This window comes from Sebastes umbrosus, chromosome 14 (genome assembly GCF_015220745.1).
Source record: "Sebastes umbrosus isolate fSebUmb1 chromosome 14, fSebUmb1.pri, whole genome shotgun sequence".
In the NCBI taxonomy this organism is placed as follows: Eukaryota; Metazoa; Chordata; class Actinopteri; order Perciformes; family Sebastidae; genus Sebastes; species Sebastes umbrosus.
Genome location: NC_051282.1, coordinates 26,824,545 through 26,847,692, shown reverse-complemented (window position 1 = coordinate 26,847,692; position 23,148 = coordinate 26,824,545). Strand labels below are relative to the sequence as shown.

The following is a 23,148-nucleotide window of genomic DNA, read 5'->3' as shown; positions in this document are numbered from 1 at the left end:
TTATAAAAAATAATGTTGTTTTTTTTAATCATATTTGCTCCATTTCTACCCACTGCTGCTGCTCTAATTGTAAATCATTATTGAGGAGGAGTAAAGTTGGATTATGTATTATGGCTTTAGATAAAACTTTTGATACATTGCCCATTAACGTCTAGAACAGGGGGACACTTTCCACATCTTGTGTTTATAATGAATTATGTTGGCACGTAGTTTGGATTTGTACCTGGCAATAGTCCTTTTAGTGCGTTGAATAACCTTTATACTTCTTATTCTGTTTACATACCCTGGGACTCGATGTTCCGGACGATATAACGATTGAACATTAACCAAGGGATAGTAACAAAAACAACACTATAGCTATAATAGAGGACGTCTTACTGTGTCAGGTCACATTAAACACAGAAACATTGTCTCTGGCTGTTGAGAGTATGCCTGTCGTCATGGAAAACATGTTTCTGCAGTCCCCAAGTACAACCACTCTACTGGGCATCATTGTGATCCTTCTGGTCTTTTATATATTTTTCCACAACTCTGACCATCAAAGAAAGGAGCCTCCAGGACCCTGGCCACTGCCTGTGTTTGGCAATTTGCTGCAGCTGGATCTTAAATCAGTCCACAGTACACTGTATGAGGTGAGACATGATATGTTAAACTAAATTGGTTATACAATGTATATACACTACCGTTCAAAAGTGTGGAATCACCGGTTATTTTGATGTTTTTGATGTTATTTAAACATAGATAAAAACAGTATGATTCAGACACCAAATATATTATTTACATTTGACATAGTTTTTGCCCTAAAATAGTTACTAAAAGATTTAATCTTCCATTTAGTCTATTTCCTCACATAGACCATACGTGCCCTCTAAATATTTTGAGAAGCTATTTTTCTTTTTTACTCATAGCTTTGCGAAAGCAATACACCTATTAATTCCAGCTTGGCATTATTGCACACTTGACACTGAACCAGGGCCCTGTTCCTATTTAAATCTGATTTAAAACAGATTTTGATGCTAAGCTTCCAATTTCTTTTACCAATGACTGTTCATTTTTTATATTCTTATTGCTTATTCCTGTTTCTCAGAGGTAGCTTTGTCTTTTTCTGCCCTTTCAGATGTCAGTCTGGTTGAACCATTTTACAGGATTCTGTTCTCCATGTACATATAAAGATGACTTTTTACAACCTAAAAGCATAAAAGACCATTCAAAAATAAAGAGTAGTCCTCCCAGCCATCTGACTGTACCTTTGTGGCATGCAATTCCACACTTTTTAATGGTATTGTATCAATTGGATTTGATATAATCACACCTTTAGGAGAGCAGGATTCTCTGGATAATTGTACTGTAGGATACAAGATATTCTGGTCACTTAACTGCAGTTTTGTTCATCTGTGTTTGGAATTAGAGTAAAGTTGTGATGATCTCAATACTTCTAAGGCAGTAAAACTTTAAATATTGTCATAATAATCACAACATTGTCTGCTTTTTGTTTCATAGTTTTCCAAGAAATATGGATCAGTGTTCAGAGTATATCTTGGACCCCAGAAGGTGGTAATCCTGGCAGGATACGAGACCGTGAAGCAGGCACTGGTCAACCATGCTGTGGAGTTTGGAGACAGATATGTCGCTCCTTCCTTTGTTGACCTCCGTGGTTCCCATAGTAGTAAGTAGAGCAGCAGGCTTTAGTGATAATCCCTCAAAGTATACATTTATCAGATGACACATAGTCCTTTGTTTCAATGACTTTGTTAATATAACACAGCTAACAATGTACAGCCAAAAAAATGTGCTGCGTGGCTTTACTTAGACAGGGGGCCCCGTGGAGCCGGAGAGGTTGGTAGTTCCTCTCCTTCTTCTTCCCAAAATCCACTATCAGCTCCTTAGTTTTGCTGCCTTTTACAGTGAGGTTGTTCTCCTGGCACCAGTTCTCCAAGTGAGTCACTTCCTTTAGGTAGGCCTTCTCTTTGTTGTCAGAGATCAGGCTCACCACGACTGTGGTGGAGACAGACGTGGTGACAATCATGTGTACAGGGAGTACAGCAGGGGGCTCAGGATACATCCTTGAGGGGCTCCTGTGTTGATGTTGAGGAGGGATGAGGTGTGGTCGCCCACAAGCACTGCCTCTGGTCTGTCCTTTAGGAAGTTGAAGACCCAGATGCACAGGGTGAGTCTCAGGTCTTCAAGCTTCATCACAAGTCTGGAAGGGATGATTGTATTAAACACTGGGCTGTAGTCCACAAACAGCATTTGATCACAACACCCCCTCCAGGTGGACCAGGGCAGTGTGGATGAGGTGATTTATGGCATTGTCTGTGAATCTGTTGGATTAGTATGCAAACTACAGCGGGTCCACGGTTGGGAATAGTTAGGACTTGATGAACTCTTGACAAGCCTCTCAAAGCACCTCATCACCACGGAAGTCAGGGATCTTTGGATTTATTGGAGTTTGACCCGATGGTGGCACTAGAAGAAAAGTCATGGGGATGACCAAAGTCATGTGGATTCATCCTTTGGGGACCATGAATGTCTGTACCAAATGTCATGGTAAATCATCAGGTAGTAGACCGACCGACTGACATTGCCATCGCTACAGCCATGATGCTATTATGGCTGAAAAGTACTTTGAGTTACATCACTAAAATTTACCAGAAGCCAGAGGACATATCTCTGAAAAACTCTTGCACTGTGCAGTGCACAAACTGCATTTTGATACAACCTGTGTACTTGATTTCACTTTAGGTAGAGGAATTTTATTTGCCAATGGGGAATTGTGGAAAGAAATGAGGCGTTTTGCTCTGACCAACCTGAGAGACTTTGGGATGGGCAGAAAAACAGCAGAGGACAAAATCAATGAGGAGACTCAGTATCTGATCAAAGTGTTTGAAGAACATGGAGGTAACTCTTCTCTTGTATTGTATTATATCTTTGTAAGGAATTCCAAATTTGTTTTTTGTTTAACTCATTCAAATTTGTGTTTGTTTCAGGTCAACCCTTCAATACTACCCAGTCACTAAACTGTGCATCTTGCAACATCATCTGTTCAATGGTCTATGGCCACAGATTTGATTACAGTGATTCAGAGTTTATTAGTATGATAGAGCGAGCCACTGCCAACCTTCAACTTATGGGCTCTCCTTCAATACAAGTACCACTTTCTCTTTCATTAAATAAACTAACAGATGTACGTTTTGTGGGGTGTAATAAGAAGTACAGACTCATTAGCATCGATACATTTTATTGTTCTTTAATATCGTGTTGTTTTTGTGTTGTCTTTGTTCAATCAAAACCAGTTGTACAACCTATTCCCCTGGATGTTCCAATGGGTGAGCAACAGGATGCGTCTCAGGAAGAATGTTGCTAAGAACAAAAAACAAATAAAGCTGCTGATCGGACATTTACAAGAAACTTTGAATGCTCAGATGTGCAGAGGATATGTGGACTCCTTTCTGGTCCAGAAACAGAAGTTAGAGGTATTGAAATCTAGTGTAATATCATAATGCATGGTTTAAATCTGTAACAATTAATTCCTGGATTTTTATGACTTAATTGATGCTTAACATGAGTTCATTAAAGGGACTGTTTATAACTTCTTACACATATAAATCATTGCGGGTCGGTGTCCCATGCACACTCCTGTGTGGCTACGATGTTCAAACAAGACTCCAACACAAACTGCACGGAAGCACCAAAACCGCAAAGTTATATCTAGCGTAGCCCGTCTTGCAAAACAGTGTTGGCTGCGGTCGGAGGACGCGGGGGAGACCGTAGCTTTGGTCTCCAGGGCCGGAGTCTCTGCCGTACTCTGCTCCTCTGTCTCCCTGCCTTCACTCACACACCGCGCTCATTCTCACTCAGCTCGCTCCACCTCTACACGTGCATACGCGCACACTACACACTGCAGAAGTCCTCGTAGCTCTGAGCATATCTAGTGAATGTACAGTGGACGTCTGTGCAGAAATAAATGCTGCAGCTCCTCCAGACCAACAGAGGTTTCCCGTGTCTTGTGAAGTGACGGGGCTCAGCAGCGAGAAACGTTATCGTCTCCGACCAAAACTCCGGCGTCCCACCTGTTCCCTCCGGCCGCGGTCAGGAGGCTGAGGCAGGAAAAGCCAACACTAGGATCAGCATTGATTCATGGAGAGACCTTCGTCTGGTCAGCTAACATTACTGCCAAGCAGGTGAAATATGGAGTGATATTGTGGTTTTAGCTGACGTGTGTCGCCTCACTGTTTTGAGCGATGCTCGTTCATGTCTATGTAGAGCGAGCACAAGCGCGAGCAACAGGACGCTGACTTTCGTTGTCTTAATGGCCAAAGGTGTCGCTGTTAACAAGCAATTTCTGATTCTTACAAACAGTCCCTTTGAACACCATTCAATTTTTATGAAAGAAATCAATAGCTTGAAGATAGATGGTTAGAGCTTCTTTCAAATGAAATATAAACCCATTTAATTTTTTTACCTGTTAATAAGGATTTAGGGATTACGGACTCATACTACAACATGAAGAACCTTGTGGCATCTGTTGGCAACCTCTTTGCGGCTGGTACTGATACTACATCAACTACACTGAGATGGAGTCTGTTGCTCATGGCCAAGTATCCTCAAATACAAGGTAAGTAATATGCTTGTGTCAAACCTATTTCCTTAGTTTTCCTGGGCATTCTTCTTCCAGATGGTCCGACAGTTACACTAAAGGCATTGAGATTAATCTGATCTTGCTTGTGCAAAATGCTGTGACAGCTATGGTGATGTGTTGTGGACTGTGTTCATTAATATGACCTGTCTCTGTGAGAGTTTGGTGAGATGCAATCATGTTAGTCTTTCTACACAATTGGCAAGAAAAACATGCTTTACTTCTGCTTTGCCTTTTAGTGTCCTCTCTTATTTTGTAATTTCCAGACCAGGTCCAGGAGGAGCTGAGCAGGGTGGTTGGAAGCCGTCAGGTCAAGGTAGAGGACAGGATGAACCTGCCCTACACTGACGCTGTCATCCATGAGACACAGAGACTGGCGAATATCCTTCCCATCGCTATTCCTCACATCACCAGCACAGATGTGACCTTCCAGGGCTATTTTATTAGAAAGGTAAACATCTGACTAAATTATAACAAGTCTTCCAGATCAGGCAAAATGATGAAACAGAATGCAACTGCATACTTGATTCTAGAAAGCTGTTTAAAGATAGTAGTTTGTATTGCTCTTTAAAACATTGTAAGTATTAATAAACTGTCTTTCTCAAGGGGACCCCTGTGTTTCCTCTTGTGACATCAGTTCTGTGGGATGAAAGTGAGTGGGAGACCGCACACACCTTTAATCCTGCCCATTTCTTGGACAAGAATGGGAAGTTTGTCAAGAGAGATGCCTTCATACCTTTCTCTGCAGGTTAGCGAGCTCAGCTAACACTTCTTGTCAATACCAATTGAAATTTTTCAGATTACCCGAAGTTTGTTCTCTGACAGGTCGCAGGGCGTGTCCAGGAGAAAGTCTGGCTAGAATGGAGGTCTTCCTCTTCTTCGCCGTCCTCCTTCAGCGCTTTCGTTTCACTCCTCCACCTGGAGTCACAGAGGATGAACTGGATCTGACCCCAGCTGTGGGCTTCACCATCAACCCGTCACCTCATGAGCTGTGTGCTGTCAGTCGAGAGGAATTTTGAAATTAGTAACATTCAAGTCAAACACTTTTGCACAGTGGAAAGCTTTTGAGAATGCTAAACCATTGAAAAAGTAACACTACTGTGTTACTGTTAACACATTTTATCTTCAAATGAAGTGCATTGTTAGGGTATCAGCAAGGAATATCTGTATCTGCAGTTTGCTGTGTGTGGCCATTTCAATTCAAAGAGAAAAATCTTAATAAGAAAATGGGATTAAATTTCTTTAACCTGTTGCCAATGTTTTCTTTCATCATATATATATATATATATGTTACGGGTCCCAGAATGTGGTACCACAGCAACAAAGTACGAATCTGTAAAATACAGATAAAGTGCAGCAGCAATGAAGACACGGAAGCGCTCAGTTCGTATCCAGATTGCATCTATATTCAAATTCACAATAACATATTCCAAACATCTCATTTCTCTTAGTGTCAGTCTCTGTTTCAGTCAATAATAACTTTGGTTTAAGGTAAGTACAATAAACATCCATTAATCCAATTAGTCCATTAATATCACACATAACAACTTCACATTTCAGGTGTACTGCTTCCAGTTTTCATACATAAAGCAACATTCTAGTACACAATATCACTTTTATATAAGTGCAACATGGCTACTATAATGATATAGTGCAAATAACAGTCATCTTAAACTGTACTTTTCATAAGCAATATCTAATCTACGATTCTGGACATTCACACTCAATTTAAACATCACTATCACACAAGAGAAATATAAAACACTTTCAATGTGAACCCATTAGGCTGCAACCAAATATCACAATATACTTCACCTTTAAACTACAATGTAAACATCTTCCAGAAACAGGTGCAGCTCTGCAACATGTAACTTGCTTTTATATAAAACACTTCATAAAATACCTGTTTTCTGTAAACTAATACATGTGTGCAATAATGTGTGGGAGTTCAAATAACAAAGTAAACACACCTTGTCTGTAAGACCATGCTCAGGGCAAGGTAAACCCAAAACATCCGCGATGCGGTGTGTGTACCTGCTGCCTGAGACAGTGGCGATATTTCCACGTTTTTTAAAGTTCACAGAAATGCTCAAAACAATATCACAACTTCTTTCTAACACTTGTCCACAAAACGTAAATCTTTCAGGGCTAGGGCTGTACCTGTAATTCATATTCTTCTATTATACTAAGAAGTTTCAATGCATTTTCGTTTTTCATGGCTTTAAGGGCTTTTATGTAAGAAGGAAACTCAGAATGAAACACATTAAACCTATAGGTTTCACTTTCATATACTTGGATTTGTGCAAATACAATTTTCTACCATAGCTTTGGTCTCCAGGGCCGGAGTCTCTGCCGTACTCTGCTCCTCTGTCTCCCTGCCTTCACTCACACACCGCGCTCATTCTCACTCAGCTCGCTCCACCTCTACACGTGCATGCGCGCACACTACACACTGCAGAAGTCCTTGTAGCTCTGAGAATATCTAGTGAATGTACAGTGGACGTCTGTGCAGAAATAAATGCTGCAGTTCCCCCAGACCAACAGAGGTTTCCCGTGTCTTGTGAAGTGACGGGGCTCCGCAGCGAGAAACGTTATCGTCTCCGACCAAAACTCCGGCGTCCCACCTGTTCCCTCCGGCCGCGGTCAGGAGGCTGAGGCAGGAAAAGCCAACACTAGGATCAGCATTGATTCATGGAGAGACTTTCGACTGGTAAGCTATCATTACTGCCAAGCAGGTGAAATATGGAGTGATATTGTGGTTTTAGCTGACGTGTGTCGCCTCACTGTTTTGAGCGATGCTCGTTCATGTCTATATAGAGCGAGCACAGGCGCGAGCAACAGGACGCTGACTTTCGTTGTCTTAATGGCCAAAGGTGTCGCTGTTAACAGAATGAAACACATTAAACCTATAGGTTTCACTTTCATATACTTGGATTTGTGCAAATACAATTTTCTAAGAATGAGAATGTTATTGAAGGAACTGGCCTTCTACCTCCGAGAGGTCAAGGCCCAGTTATGTGCTGGTTAATCTTGTGTGACAAAGAGAATTTCCAAACAGACGGGTTAAAGCATAATAATACAATTTATTCCGAACAATCAATGTTGCATAAGTAAAATAAAAGAGTTTACAGATATCTGGATCCAACCTACGTGTCCCTGACAACATACAGTGCATGGGTCAGTTCGCGAAGTCTGAACCCCGAGCTATCCCTGATCCAGCGTTTTTATGGTTTACACAATATCAATAGTCATGAGCTTATGGCACGTGATGTTTTTGCTGCATATCTTCTTCTTTGTTTCTCCTTCTGACTCCTTTCTCTCCTTGACCTTGCAAAAAGAACAGAGCATGCCATCCTCCCTGTCCTCGCAAACACTTCACACACAACAAATCCAACAATCAGGTTATTGTAGGTCATTGTAAGCACTTTTGTACATAATAAATCCAACAGACCCTCTTTTGAACTTAACTAAGTTCACCTACAGATAATGTTACATACAGATATATTTATTATAAGCATAGATAATGTTACGTACAGATGTATTAATTATAAGCATCATCACACAACCTCTTCAGGATCAACATCTTCACTATCCCCCACCATTTCCAGGAGACCCTGTCTCTCCGCTTGGAACATGGCCATCTGATAAGAAGGAGGTGCATCCGGATGCTTTCGTTGCACAGCAGAAATAATCACGCGCTCAGTGAGGTGGCGAATACATGGAATACAGCAACAACCGCATAATACTAAGCATGCACACACAGCAAGGATTGAGGAGAATAGAGATACCACCATGGACTTCCATTTCCCAAAGGTACGGTCTAACCAGTCGTTAATGGGGCTGTTGATACCTGAGTCATCGTGCATGGATTCAGACAGCGTCCGGAGCCCCTCTAGCGCCTTAGTTACAGTCCCGTCCGGCGCTGTATTGTTAGGGATGAAAATACAACATGAGTCTTGGAACATTGAGCATACACCGCCTTTCTCTGCCAGCAGCATATCTAATGCCATTCTATTTTGGATCACCATCAGTGACGTAGGAGCCATTTGTTCAGCTAGTCCGGCAATTGCATCACGGGTTAGATTAGTCAAACGGAGAACATTATAGTGGATGTAGTTAATGCGGTCAACATTTTTGTTAGGAGTGATAGGGATCAGAGCACTTATTATAGGTATGTTTTCAAAACCTGCAGCTATTTGGTCAGCTAGTTTATATTCATTAGGGGAGCTACCTCACTACATCATTCTTTATAATCTTGGTTTAGCCTTCCCCCCCTTGTAGCCCACACCTTCCACCCTGCTTCTGAGTGAAAGCATTGTCTATTGTTAAAGAGTTACTTGTGATTAGCCAGTTTTAGCAGAGTGCAGAGGCGAGGATGATAAGTAATGTATCTAAACTAGTACAGTCTGTGCTTTCCCAGGTTATTCTTTATCCTTTTATCATGAATAACTAAAATGGTAACTGAAAACACGAAAATACATGAATTGCATTAAGATAGTAATATGAAATGAACGAGGACAAGAGAGGTAAACACAAATGCTACAGCAAACGCTACTAGCAGTTTGTCGTACTGCATGATGCTTCTAGGTTGTTTTCCTGCGCGCAACTGAAAAACTTTTATCTGGGTGATCCTATTTTATACTGGTTTGGGAAAGGAAGTGAAATTTCTCTATGGTGGATTCTCCCCACCCCTGGTTTCTCTTTTTTTATCTATTTTTATCTATTTTTGTCTATTTTTGTCTATTTTAGCATTTATTCTAAGCAACAATTTTTAATACAATGTGATATATAATGTTTTTCAAAAACCACCTAGATGAGTCCACCTAAACAACCATGTTAGCCTGATTTAACTGTAAATACAGGCAAGACCTTGTAACCTTCTTTCCCTTATGTGTATCTCATCACAGTCACAGTTTATACAGTATATGAAAAATAAAAAATTATACGTGACCCTCTTTTCACGTAGCCTGGGCTCCTTGTGGGGCTGCCTCCTCTGCTTCAGGTCCTGTCCTGCTGCTGGAGCACTGTGTTAGGTGCCACCAGTTGAGTCCTTTTCCTGCAAGCTGCACAGCTGTTGCAGTTCTGGCCAGAACCTTGTGTGGGCCTGTCCAACGTGGCTCCGACCACTTCCTCTTTAACACCTTCAACCAAAGGTGTTCCGGGGGTCCAGGGTCAGGTCCTGGAACGTCCTCTGTGACAGGGGTGACAGGTTTGTCACCTGTATAGGAGAGAGCTGACACAAGAGCATTAACCTTCAAATAGTATGGTCTGTAACCGAGGTCAGGAAGGGGAGAGGGGTTTTGGGACGGCCCTGGGAAAGGTCGGCCACACGTAAGCTCAAATGATGTGAGTCCTGTTATTGTGGATGATACACAGTGCCAAATTTGTGTTGTAGTCCCAGAGCCTTTTCAACAGATTGCAGGTCTTTATTTTTGAAATGTGAACCATTATCTGACCTGATCAATTTAGGAAACCCATGTTTCGGAATGTACTCATTCACCAGACATTTAATGACTGATTTTGCGTCCTCTTTTCCCGTAGGGTAGGCCTCAACCCAACGTGAAAATGCGTCCACAATTACTAGGAGGAATCTTTTCCCCCCAGCCCTTACTCCCATATCTGTGAAATCAATAAAGATTTCCTGTCCCGGGGCAGTGGGAGAAGGATGTTTTCCTGCCCTAGGAGTGATGGTAGGTCTGATGTTACATGTACTACATACGTCACACTTAGTCAAGAAGTCAGTTATAGTAGCATGTTTCCGGGGAATCCACCAGTGGCGGAGATCTCGTAACATCTGTTTGTGGCTTTTATGGTCAAGTCCATGAGTCTGAGTCAATATTGAGGACATCCAACAGGGGGGCATAACTATTTGATCTCCGTTATACCATATACCATCAAACTGTTCTATAGCTCCCTTATCTTCCCAGATGGTTCGTTCTGCTGCTGTGGCAGATTCTTGAGCTTGTATAATGGAGAAATCAGTTATCTCAGAACCGAGATCTGCTGTGGTCATGACCATCATAGTAGGTAAATACCCTGCCGCCTTTTTAGCGGCTGCATCAGCTGCTTCGTTTCCTATACTCTCTAAGTCAGTGCCCTGACTGTGTCCTTTCACTTTGATCACAGCTACCCTCTGTGGTAACTGGATTGCTTCCAACAACTCTTTCATCAACTCCTCATGAGCCATAGGTTTATTCTGACTAGTCTTAAAACCCGCTTGCACCCAGCCAGACATATCTCTGTGAATTGCATTGCACACATACGCAGAGTCTGTGAAAATATTCACTGCCTTCCCTTCCGCTAACCGCAGAGCACAAACTACAGCCGTAAGTTCTGCTGCCTGAGCAGATTGTTTCCCATCAAGAGGTAACACATTATATGTCAGCCTTTGGCCTTCATATGTAAATGAGAAAATGTCCTGTAAATGATCTGCTAAGGGCAGGCAAAAGAAGGCGTTAGCCAAATCTATACATGTGAAAGATGTATGGGCTGGGGTGAGCATCGAGAGAGCAGAGTGGGGGTTCGGTACTGGTGTAACAGGAGTCAAAACCAGGTCATTGATGGCTCTTAAATCATGAGCCATTCTGTATGAGCCGGAGGGTTTGATTACTGGCAAAATGGGAGTGTTCCACTGAGAGTAAGATTTTCTTAATACTCCCGCCTTTATCAGTCCTTCAATCGTAGGAGAGATACCCTGGGCTGCTTCCACTTTATGCTTATACTGAGGTCTCCAGATAGGGCAGTAAGTCTTCATCTCGAAAGTTACCGGTTCCATGCTGCACCTGCCAACATCAAAGGGGCCCGTAGACCACAGTGAGGAAGGGAGAGCTGCCAACATGGAAGTGGCTCCTTCACCATCTAACATCTCCCTACCGTGGTGGCGTGTTAGTAACTCATGTTTGCAAAGACCTGACACTGCATTGTAAAAAGAGAGTCTATATATGTTAGAGGATGGTGAGATTGAAACCCCCAAAAGGGAAGTGGGAACCCAGTCTGTCAGAGCGACTGCTGCTTTAACCATGGGGCCTAAGTCTTTAGCCTGATGTTTTGGAGCTATGGCTAGGGACACATGGGGAACAGCTTCTTCTGACATGCGATACCATTGTTCTTGTGCTGGGGTTAGTTTTACTGCGGCTGCTACTCCTGCTGGTGCTATATAAACATCTCTTACCCCTATCCCCCAGGTTGTATCTAACAGGTTCTGTTGAAACTCATCTTGATACGTAAGATCATTATTTCTGTCATAATTCAGAGTGCAGTGGGGAGGATCGGGAACAGGGAGGTAAGGGTGTAGAGCCCTAATCCATGGTTGCCACATGTTGTAAAAGTCAATCAGAGGGTTTCGGTCGGCTAGCAGGGCCCAATATATGTCTGCACAGGGTGGTGGGGCATCAGGTGAGGTATCAGGACTCAACATGCACATGCGATCAGCACTGGAGGGCGAGGAGCACACCATTTCTTCTCCTCCGGGGAAACTCACTATCACAGCTTCTGGTGAACAATGTACAGAAGCCCCCAGTGCTGCCAAAACATCTCTTCCCAGGAGATCACGTGGACAATCAGGTGCATACAAAAAGGGGTGCTCCATCACCTGTCTCCCAAGCCGGACAGGAAGGGGAACAGTAAAAGGCAGTCTTTGTTCAGTGCCGGAAAATCCCAAAACGGAAACATAGTGAGAGGAAAGGGAACACATAGGTTCAGCTAAGGTGGAGTAACGTGCTCCCGTATCCACCATGAACCATCTTCGCTTTCCGTTCACTGTCAACTGGAGACAGGGCTCTGCCAGCCCCTGGCCCTCCATCTCCGTCGGGCACCCCTATGGGAACATTCCTGGTGTATATGGACCAGGTGGAGGTCCCTGCGCAGAGTACCCGCTGTATGCCTGCATTGGAGCTAGCTGTTGGTTTGGTGGAGTCTGTATTGTTGGCTGATATGACTGCTGTGGAGGCCCTCTCATCTGCTGTTGTTGTTTCTGAGGACAGTCACGTGCCCAGTGATCCGGGTTTCCGCAGATGTTACAACTGCCTCCTCTTGGTTGGGCATACCTCCTCCCCCTGCCTCCTCCTCCTCTCCCTCTGCCTCTATTCCGACCTTCATGATAAGGGGGCTGCTGATATGGGGCAGCTTGGTAAGGAACATGATACTGGGGTTGATACATAGCCTGTGACTGGCCCTGCAGTGGATAAGGATTCTGTGACGGGGCTGGAGCTGGTGTTACAATTTGAGCCATCTGGGTATCTTTTTCTTTCCCTCCCTTTTTCTTATCTGTCGCACGAGTCCGTGCATCTGCCAACTGTAATTTAGTCAACTGAGCTACCATCTCTTTTAATGACTCATTTTCCTCTTCCTCCTCCTTGGTTTCTGCATCCTGATGATGGCAGAAATGTGTTTCCCATCTTGATGATTTTGCCCCTGCCATATCTGGATTCTCTTGCATCTTTCTCTTAACTCCTTCCGGAGCATGTTTTAACAGAGCTATTCTGAACAGAGACTGCTGTGATTCTTTATCTGGGTTCACCCCCGTAGCCCCCGCCCACTCTGTCTTTGCTCTTTCTATGAACGTGCGTCCACTCTCCCCGTTCTTAATCTTAAACACCAAGCTGTGGAGCTTACCCGCTGGTATGGGATACTTTTGTCTAATAGCATTACCGAAGGAGGTAGCGTAGGGGTTAAAGTTCCAAAGTACCACCTAACACTTGAAACAATGGTGCCATAACTTCGTTTGTATAATCACTGTCCTGTGGGGTTGGTACCGGACTAGGGGTAGGAGGAGGATAAGGAGGGGGGTTGGGATGTGGGCCAGGTGGGTACTGCTGATGGAGGGACATGTAATGTGGCGGCTGGCTAGTATGTGGGTTTGGTGGTGGGGGTGCGCTAGGACTGGGTGAGGGATTCACTAGTGGTTTTGCTTCAGCGGTTTTTGCGTGGGTGGCTTTCGTCTGGCTGCCTAAGGCTGATAGTGCAGCCATCTGTATCACATTATATTTTACCAATTTACTTGCCAACTCGTCTTCTTTCTTCCTCAATTTCCCCCTTACAAACATATGTCCCTTTTCTTTGTCTTGTCTTGCTTGCAGCAGCTTTCTATGAACCACCTGTATTAATGCTCTCATCACTGGCATCTCACCGTGGCTGGAAAATGCCCTTCCTTCACTGTCATGTTATACCACTCATCTAGGTCTTGAGTCTCTTTATTTCTAGTCTTGGGATCAAATGTACAGATTACATTGGTCTTAACTTTAGCCCATTGCTGTCCAAATGATAAACGGGGAGGCCCACAGCCACCCCGTTCCTCACAGTCTTTGTCACATTCTCCGTCCATTCTGTCCAGTACTATTTCACACAGGTTTATTCAGTTTATGACAGTAACTAGATTCAGAGTAAATGGGTCGCTATGCCCCTCGCTGTGATCCTACCAACATAAGCTTCTACTGGACACTTTGATGTTCCAGCGATGTTGGCCCAGTATCAACAGTAAGTTTTAATTTTCCTCTGAATACTAGTTATTAATGTACACTCATACAGTTTTTATTACTAAAAGGGCAGCTTTCCTCCTCTTAGTCTTTACCAAAAGGGCAGCTTGCTCCCCTAAATTTCAAAAGGGCAGCTTTCCTCCTCTTAGTCTTTACCAAAAGGGCAGCTTGCTCCCCTAAATTTCAAAAGGGCAGCTTTCCTCCTCTTAGTCTTTACCAAAAGGGCAGCTTGCTCCCCTAAATTTCAAAAGGGCAGCTTTCCTCCTCTTAGTCTTTACCAAAAGGGCAGCTTGCTCCCCTAAATTTTCAAAAGGGCAGCTTTCCTCCTCTTAGTCTTTACCAAAAGGGCAGCTTACTCCCCTAAATTTTCAAAAGAAAGTCTTTACTTCTGCAACATTTATCATTACAAAGGAGATTCAGCACAACAAGAGAGATAATTTAGAGTAAGCCAATATGCAGAGTTCGATACAACAGGTTCTGCTTACCTTAAGATTTCAGGGCCCTTTCTCTCTCTCGCCGGTCTGTCCGTCCTTTGGACACGCTTCTCAATGCCGAAGATCACGTCGGGGTCACCAATTGAAGGAACTGGCCTTCTACCTCCGAGAGGTCAAGGCCCAGTTACGTGCTGGTTAATCTTGTGTGACAAAGAGAATTTCCAAACAGACGGGTTAAAGCATAATAATACAATTTATTCCGAACAATCAATGTTGCATAAGTAAAATAAAAGAGTTTACAGATATCTGGATCCAACCTACGTGTCCCTGACAACATACAGTGCATGGGTCAGTTCGCGAAGTCTGAACCCCGAGCTATCCCTGATCCAGCGTTTTTATGGTTTACACAATATCAATAGTCATGAGCTTATGGCACGTGATGTTTTTGCTGCATATCTTCTTCTTTGTTTCTCCTTCTGACTCCTTTCTCTCCTTGACCTTGCAAAAAGAACAGAGCATGCCATCCTCCCTGTCCTCGCAAACACTTCACACACAACAAATCCAACAATCAGGTTATTGTAGGTCATTGTAAGCACTTTTGTACATAATAAATCCAACATTATTCACCAGAAAGTCATCTTTGTAATTGTCCATTAAGTCTTTTGAGAGAAGTTTCCCAGATGAGAAACTATTGGGAAAAGCCAGTCCTGTATATCAGAAGCCATAAAGCTCCAGAATACATACAATGAAAAACTAAATGCTCAGTAGTTTCATTAATATTGTAAACAGTGTGTGCATAGATAGTCCAGTTAGGTGCTTACCTATTCTATGGAGTGATGACGTAACAAGCGGAAGTTACGTCATCAAAAGAGCGACCACTCATTTGTTTATTTATGTTATTGTCGATAAAGACACATGAGTTTATGGTTGTGTGTGACTCTCTGATTACATCGTAGCTATGTTAAAAACGAAATATTTCATCGTGGTATGTGAAATGATTTGAACACTGATCGACTTTCCCTCCACAAGGTGAGCTGGTTCACTTTATAACGGTTCTGAGCTAGCTGTTAGCTAACCAGGCTAACATCTGGAAGATAGCAGGACAGATGTGATGACTGCATGTGTGGCACGGAGACACACATGTTTCACTAATCCTTTACAACTAACGATTTAATCTGGACTAAAGTATGTGTATGATAACCTGTAACGCTAGCCACTTCACCTCGTTACCGAGTCATCAAGTAAGTCACGCTAAGTTGTATGCGACATAAAAACAAGGCAGTTGTTATGATCTTGTTTTTCTATGTTTGGATAACTATATTTTATAGGCATTATAAGTTAACACTAACGTTACTACAACATCTAATACAACAGTTACTACTACTACAATAAATACTACTAATACAACAACTTTAACTATTACTACAACTGATACAACAGTTACTACTACTACAATAAATACTACTAATACTACTAATACTACAACTTTAACTATTACTACAACTGATACAGCAGTTACTACTACTACAATAAATACTACTAATACTACTAATACTACAACTTTAACTATTACTACAACTGATACAACAGTTACTACAACAGTTACTACTACTACAATAAATACTACTAATACTACAACAACTTTAACTATTACTACAACAGCTACTACAACAGTTACTAATACAACAACTCTAACTATTACTACAACTGATACAACAGTTACTACAATAGTTACTAATACAACAACTTTAACTATTACTACAACTGATACAGCAGTTACTACAACAGTTACTAATACAACAACTCTAACTATTACTACAACTGATACAACAGTTACTACAATAGTTACTAATACAACAACTTTAACTATTACTACAACTGATACAGCAGTTACTACAACAGTTACTACTACTACAATAAATACTACTAATACTACAACAACTTTAACTATTACTACAACTGATACAACAGTTACTACTACTACAATAAATACTACTAATACTACTAATACTACAACTTTAACTATTACTACAACTGATACAACAGTTACTACTACTACAATAAATACTACTAATACTACTAATACTACAACTTTAACTATTACTACAACTGATACAACAGTTACTACAACAGTTACTACTACTACAATAAATACTACTAATACTACAACAACTTTAACTATTACTACAAGTGATACAACAGTTACTACAACAGTTACTACTACTACAATAAGTACTACTAATACTACTAATACTACAACTTTAACTATTACTACAACTGATACAACAGCTACTACAACAGTTACTAATACAACAACTTTAACTATTACTACAACTGATACAACAGCTACTACAACAGTTACTACTACTACAATAAATACTACTAATACTACAACAACTTTAACTATTACTACAACTGATACAACAGCTACTACAACAGTTACTACTACTACAATAAATACTACTAATACTACAACAACTTTAACTATTACTACAACTGATACAACAGCTACTACAACAGTTACTACTACTACAATAAATACTACTAATACTACAACAACTTTAACTATTACTACAACTGATACAACAGTTACTACAACAGTTACTACTACTACGATAAATACTACTAATACTACAACAACTTTAACTATTACTACAACAGCTACTACAACAGTTACTACAACAGTTACTACTACTACAATAAGTACTACTAATACCACAACAACTTTAACTATTACTACAACTGATACAACAGTTACTACAACAGTTACTATTACTACTACAATAAATACTACTAATACTACAACAACTTTAACTATTACTACAACAGTTACTACAACAGTTACTAATACTACAATAAATACTACTAATACTACAACAACTTTAACTATTACTACAACAGTTACTACAACAGTTACTACTACTACAATAAGTACTACTAATACTACAACAACTTTAACTATTACTACAACAGCTACTACAACAGTTACTACTACTACAATAAATACTACTAATACTACAACAACTTTAACTATTACTACAACTGATACAACAGCTACTACAACAGTTACTACTACTACAATAAATACTACTAATACTACAACAACTTTAACTATTACTACAACTGATACAGCAGCTACTACAACAGTTACTACTACTACAATAAATACTACTAATACTACAACAACTTTAACTATTACTACAACTGATACAACAGTTACTACAACAGTTACTACTACTACAATAAATACTACTAATACTACAACAACTTTAACTATTACTACAACAGTTACTACAACAGTTACTACTACTACAATAAATACTACTAATACTACAACAACTTTAACTATTACTACAAGTGATACAACAGCTACCACTACTATTTGATTTGATAGTAACCAAATGTTTGTTCCATGCCCTCCAGTTCTCGTCTCCTCCAGGCCCTTCAAGTCCTTTTGTTCATTCAGCAGTCTGGATAGAAAACAGACATATTTACACTTACATTAACAGAACATATAAAGTCTCTCCTGCTCCAATAACAGATCCTGGTTCACCACTTTATAAACAGACTTTTTGCATCAGTTTTCATGGAAGATAGATCAAAACCTTATACAACGACTAATACTAATTTAATCTTGACAAAAGTATATTCATGATAACCAGTAACGTTAGCCACTTCACCTCATTACAGATTTATCAAGTAAGTTGTATGCAGAGACATAAACATTAGGCAGTTCGTTATGATTTTTCCATGTGTGGATCAAGATTCAAAATTCAAGATGTTTATGGTCACGCCGGTTATACAGGTACAATCGTGTGAAATGCTTTTTGCTGGGAAGCTCCATTAAAATAATAAGTTAAATTACAATTATAAAAGGAAATACTTTCTATAAGGGCATATTAAGAACATATACAGGCAGATTAAGAACAAATACAGGCATATTAATAATATATACAGGCATATTAAGAACATATTCAGGCATATTAAGAACATATACATTAAGAACATATACAGTATATACAGTGTAAGATATATTTTTAGTCTATATGTATATATATATATATATAGGATCAGTAGATTTTATAGGTTTTATAAGTTAGTTTTACTGAGATACGTTGGAACAACATGATAAAAGTAATGTGTTGTTACAACGAGAGGAGGTTTATTGTTACAACGGGATTGTATCAAGTATAAATACGAAAATTGTTATAACCTAATAAGGATCCCATGAAAAACTGAGCAAAAGTTTTGTGTAATGTTGGCAGCAATACACTTCTGCATTACTTGTATTTTGTAGAAGACGTCCACAGCATTTCTCAGTGTTAACCATCCACCAAATGTTAGTTACAGTGTTTTTACTATATGTAATATATGAATATTCTACAGATTAAAGCTGCAGTTGGAAGAAATGGAGCAAATATGATTTAAAAAAAGTTATTTTTATAAAACGGTAACTATATCCTGACAGTAGTGCATGAGACAGGACAGGTAATCTGAAAAAATATCACGTGCCTCTGTGTCCTCCGGTGCTCCTAATGGCATCTGCAAGATTTCACAGACCGGAGGAAAACAACCAATCAGAGCTGATCTGGAGCCTCGCCGTCTCTGAGCAGCTGTCAATCACTTGCGAACTCCAATCAAACGGTCAAAGCATTACAGTAACAGAATATTGATTCATATTTGATCAGCTCTGCATAGTTTGACTGTTTGATTGGAGTTTGTGAGTGATTGACAGCTGCCTCTGTTGATTGAACAGCCAATAGGAACGCTCTCTCTCTGAAATGACCTGTGATTGGTCAAAGTCTCCTGTCACGGGCTACATTTTTTAAAGCCTGAAAACAGAGCCATGAGGAGGTGCAGATGTCTAGTTTTCTCTCAGAGCACTTGAATTACAATATGCTGAAAGGTTATTATGGATTTTCTGCCCAATAATGCCAAAAACATTCTGCCTACTGCAGGTTTAACTGCCAAACTCACTGAGTCCCTCTGGAGTGAGAGACCATGGGCCGGCTGGATGATGCCGCCAAACACAAAGTGGTGGAGCTACGGAAGGCTGGACTGAGTTTCCGTAAGATCAAAGCTGTGCTGGAGCTGGAGAACATCAAGGTGTCTGCCCAGGCCATCTACCTGTTCCTGAGGGAGTTTCAAGGGAGGCCTCCAGGGAGGGTTAGACCCATGGAGGCTGGAAGCAGCACATCACCCGCACAGGTGCAGCCTCGAGCCGGAGCAATGCAAGAGAGCTGGAATAACATTCATCTCCAAAATCTTCTGCGGGAGGCATCTCACCACGCTGGCTTTGCAGCAGCTGCAAATTTTGCCAAACAGACTTCCACAAATCCAGATACTGGGGCAAAGCCATCTGGGTCTAGGGAGACCAGTGGAGGCAGCAGGCCAGAACAGCAACACGAGGGAGATAAGGAAGAAAATGACATCCAGATTGTTAGCGTCACCTCCCTTGCACAAAGCAACCAACAAAGAATTCCCCAGTCCACTGTAACAAGAGCAGAGGCCGGTGCTGTGCCTTCCACACTAACAGCTTCTGGAGCATTGATGAGGAGGAGAGCTACACCTTCTCCAGCCACCAATTCAATGCTCGCAGCTCGAAAGAGGCTTCTGGATAAAGCGCTGTCACACAGGATGAAGGTACCTGCTTTTGCAAAATTTCTCCCATGTGTCACAATCCCAATTGTTAGGTTTGTAGTTATTGTTTAGTATAGTACAAAACCAGTGTAATGCGTCAAATACCGTAAGAATTCACTCATCTGTCAGTCTTAACTTGCATGCATTGTTTTTCATCAGTCATTCCACCAGGTGACGTCACTGTTGAGGAGAGATCCCTCGAGTGTCCAAGATGCTGATTTGAGAAGTGCAATGCAACAACCACCCGAAACGTATGATCTGACCACTGAAAAGGTGAGGAAAGAGCAAACCTGATCTACACCTTTATTTACCTTAACTAAAGTGTGTTCAAGCACTTAATCAATGACAGACTTCATTCACTTCTTGTGGGGGTCACAGTACATACGATTGCTTTAAAACTTTTCATAGTTTTTCACTATTTTCATGATATTTTTGTCATATTGCACAGACTGTTATGGAAGGTCAGCCCGGTGGAGGCAGCGCCCCCAGGCGTTTCCCTACGCAGAGACCAGGTCTGTCTGTCCGTTCCCCTCACCCTCTACCTCGGGTTGGCATTCGTCTTCCTAACCGGTCACCAGCACCTTTACCATCCTCGGCTCCTGGGGTTGCCCTCATCCGTCTACAGACCCCCGGAGGCCAGGGCGCCGCTCGTAGTGAGGGGAACCCGAGCCCCCAGCAGGCATTCCAGGACACCTTAGGGAGAGGTGGTCTACAGGATCAGATTCAGACCCTGGGCTCTGAGGTGCGCAGCTTGGGTCTGGCAGTGAAGATGCTGGTGGAGCAGCAGTGCTGCATGGAGAGGGAGCAGTCGCAGCAGACACACATTCAGAAGGAGATCCTCAGCACTCTACAGAGCCTCTCCGCCAAACTGGGACGTTGTAGCGTCGTTCAACAGCAGCACAACAAAACTCCATCACCCTCTGGTTTGCCAACAGCTTCTGCATCTACCTCTTTCAGCCAAGACAACTTCAACTTCAGTCAAGGCACGTACACTCAGTGCAGCCAAACCCAGCCAAGCTACAACTCTTTAGAGAGTTTAGAAAGCGTAGAGGCCTTTAAACTGCCAGGACTGAGCCCTTCCAGCATGAACGGGTTTCCACCATGTAGCAATGCCGAGAACCTCCCACTTACTCACACCCCCCCTCAAACACAGCAGTATGCAGCTGCATACTCGCAGCAAAACAGTCAGTCACTCATGCCGCCTTTCACACAGTCCTATGTCCCTACATACAGCCAGTCACATTCTCAAACTTTCAGAGGATCAGAGAGTAAAACATCTGATTTCCCAAGCAGCTGTTCAGCGAGGACTCTCCAGGATTGCAGTGTGTCTACCCAGCCGGGGATGAACTCTAACCACTCTTCACAGGACCAACAGATCAATATTATCAAAGTGGAAGGACCTTAAGAGGCCTTCAGATGCCTCAGAGTGTTTTGGGACCAATAAGGGCTTGGATTTGCTTTTTTAGAATCACTTTAGAATACTGAAAACACATGTTTTTACAATGAACATGTGCCGTAGCATTTCATGAATTAATTTATTGTATTTCCAAAGTACATTTTAAGGGATTACAAAAAGCAATAGAATGCAGAATGCTTTAGTAACAATGTGTTGATTTGTCTTTAAAATGATTATAAAATTAGAGAAAATGATTATGTGCAGGCACTTTGTAATTTTTTTGTCACACTTCTTGTTTATTTTGTATCTATTATTTTTGTATCTCTAGGACTGGCATTATGAACTGTTTTCATACCTCTATGCTAGCCGATAAAAAAATAAAAAAATAAAAAGATGGTTATGATCCATAGCACGTTCCCATTTCAATGTGTAAGGCAGTGTGTGTGTGAAGCATGTTATGTGTGTGTATACAGCTGAAGCTTACGAAAGGTGCAGTTCATCTCATTGGCCTGCACTGGTGGAGTAAAATGAAAGAGCTGTAGTGTAATCTAGAACTACTACATCTAAACTAAACAAGATAATGTTAAAATGACAATTCTAAGCTTCATATTTAATGACCAATCATTGTATAAATTCTCAATGGGAGATAGCAGTGTTAGGCCCTGTCTACACGTATACAGATATTTTTAAAAAGAGATAATTTCCTCTACATTTTTGCCTCTCGTCCACCCGCAAACAGAGTTTTAGGTCACATGCCATTTTTAACAGTTGCTTTACCTTCTTGATGAAGTAGTCCTGGAAGGCGACATCTCAGGAGGTGCAATCTTATGGGAAGAACGTTGGCCATTCTCTGTATTTCATGGATGACAGCATCAGTGTATGGCAGGTTCTTCCTGTCCTCTACCTGGACCCGACAGCTTCCTGCCACCCTGCTCGAGGAGGAGTTTCCTCGACCTGGCCTGGGAGATGAAAGATGAGAAAAGGTCATCCTCTTCATTGCACTTCTGATACCAATGTGGTAAACCGGGGTTTGCAGGTTGAGTTATGCAAAACTATTCATTGAATAGAAGACAACTGAGTAGAAGCGCTGCTGGGTCTTTGTGGTAATCACATATGGCCAGGTGCTCTTTGTATCCTTCAGGTGTATTGTGCTTATTCAATCTTGCATGGGTGGAATATGTTCTCAAAAAAGGTGCAAAATGCAAGTCTCCTTCAAAAATGGTCCAAGGCACACTGTAGAGTTTGAACAAAATTAAAATGCCTTTATTATACATGGCAATAATTGTTTAAAATGACCAAGCGTTGCGACCAAGATAGGTCTTCATCAATGTCACTGTCAGCACACCTGTATTGTGTTGCACTAATCAGTAAAAAGGGATGGTGGTTCTCGATCAATGTGCAAGCCTATTGGTCCAAAACAAGGAAGTGATACATCATCAATAGAGAGGGGAAAAAGGGGAGGGGGAAAGGGGAATTGGAAGGAAGTGAAGGAAAGAGGAGATGAGGCTCCACCATGTCACTCCATTTCGTTCCTCCATGTCACTCCTCCATGTTGATCCTCCATGTCGC

The 23,148-nt window shown here is 41.6% G+C and overlaps 2 protein-coding genes and 1 long non-coding RNA gene across 8 annotated transcripts; 2 read left to right on the top strand and 1 right to left on the bottom strand.

Moving 5' to 3' along the window:
• Positions 1-271: 271 nt before the first annotated feature.
• LOC119502515 (cytochrome P450 2K1-like) lies at positions 272-5,821 on the top strand. Of its 3 annotated transcripts, none has more exons than XM_037793564.1 (9): positions 272-632; positions 1,501-1,651; positions 2,695-2,898; positions 2,988-3,148; positions 3,294-3,473; positions 4,474-4,615; positions 4,903-5,087; positions 5,243-5,384; positions 5,462-5,821. In XM_037793564.1, the coding sequence occupies exons 1-9, from the start codon at positions 429-431 to the stop codon at positions 5,653-5,655; spliced, it is 1,563 nt and encodes a 520-aa protein (XP_037649492.1). In that variant the 5' UTR covers positions 272-428; the 3' UTR covers positions 5,656-5,821. The 3 variants fall into 3 exon arrangements, with proteins under 3 accessions (XP_037649492.1, XP_037649490.1, XP_037649491.1); XM_037793562.1 differs by having other exon boundaries at positions 1,501-1,666; positions 2,743-2,898; XM_037793563.1 differs by having other exon boundaries at positions 1,501-1,670; positions 2,747-2,898.
• On the top strand, positions 4,096-21,986 carry LOC119502512. Of its 3 annotated transcripts, none has more exons than XM_037793555.1 (4): positions 4,096-4,156; positions 19,502-20,186; positions 20,343-20,456; positions 20,632-21,986. In XM_037793555.1, exons 2-4 carry the CDS (start codon positions 19,545-19,547, stop codon positions 21,586-21,588), a joined length of 1,713 nt encoding a protein of 570 aa, XP_037649483.1. In that variant the 5' UTR covers positions 4,096-4,156; positions 19,502-19,544; the 3' UTR covers positions 21,589-21,986. The 3 variants fall into 3 exon arrangements, with proteins under 3 accessions (XP_037649483.1, XP_037649482.1, XP_037649484.1); XM_037793554.1 differs by lacking the exon at positions 4,096-4,156 and adding an exon at positions 15,428-15,572; XM_037793556.1 differs by lacking the exon at positions 4,096-4,156 and adding an exon at positions 15,635-15,784.
• LOC119502537 lies at positions 4,365-5,582 on the bottom strand. 2 transcript variants are annotated; one of them, XR_005210094.1, is made up of 3 exons: positions 5,441-5,582; positions 4,858-5,071; positions 4,365-4,603 (listed from the first exon to the last, which is right to left on the bottom strand). It is a non-coding gene; the product is annotated as an uncharacterized LOC119502537 (long non-coding RNA). The 2 variants fall into 2 exon arrangements; XR_005210093.1 differs by lacking the exon at positions 4,365-4,603 and having other exon boundaries at positions 4,840-5,071.
• Positions 21,987-23,148: the final 1,162 nt, after the last annotated feature.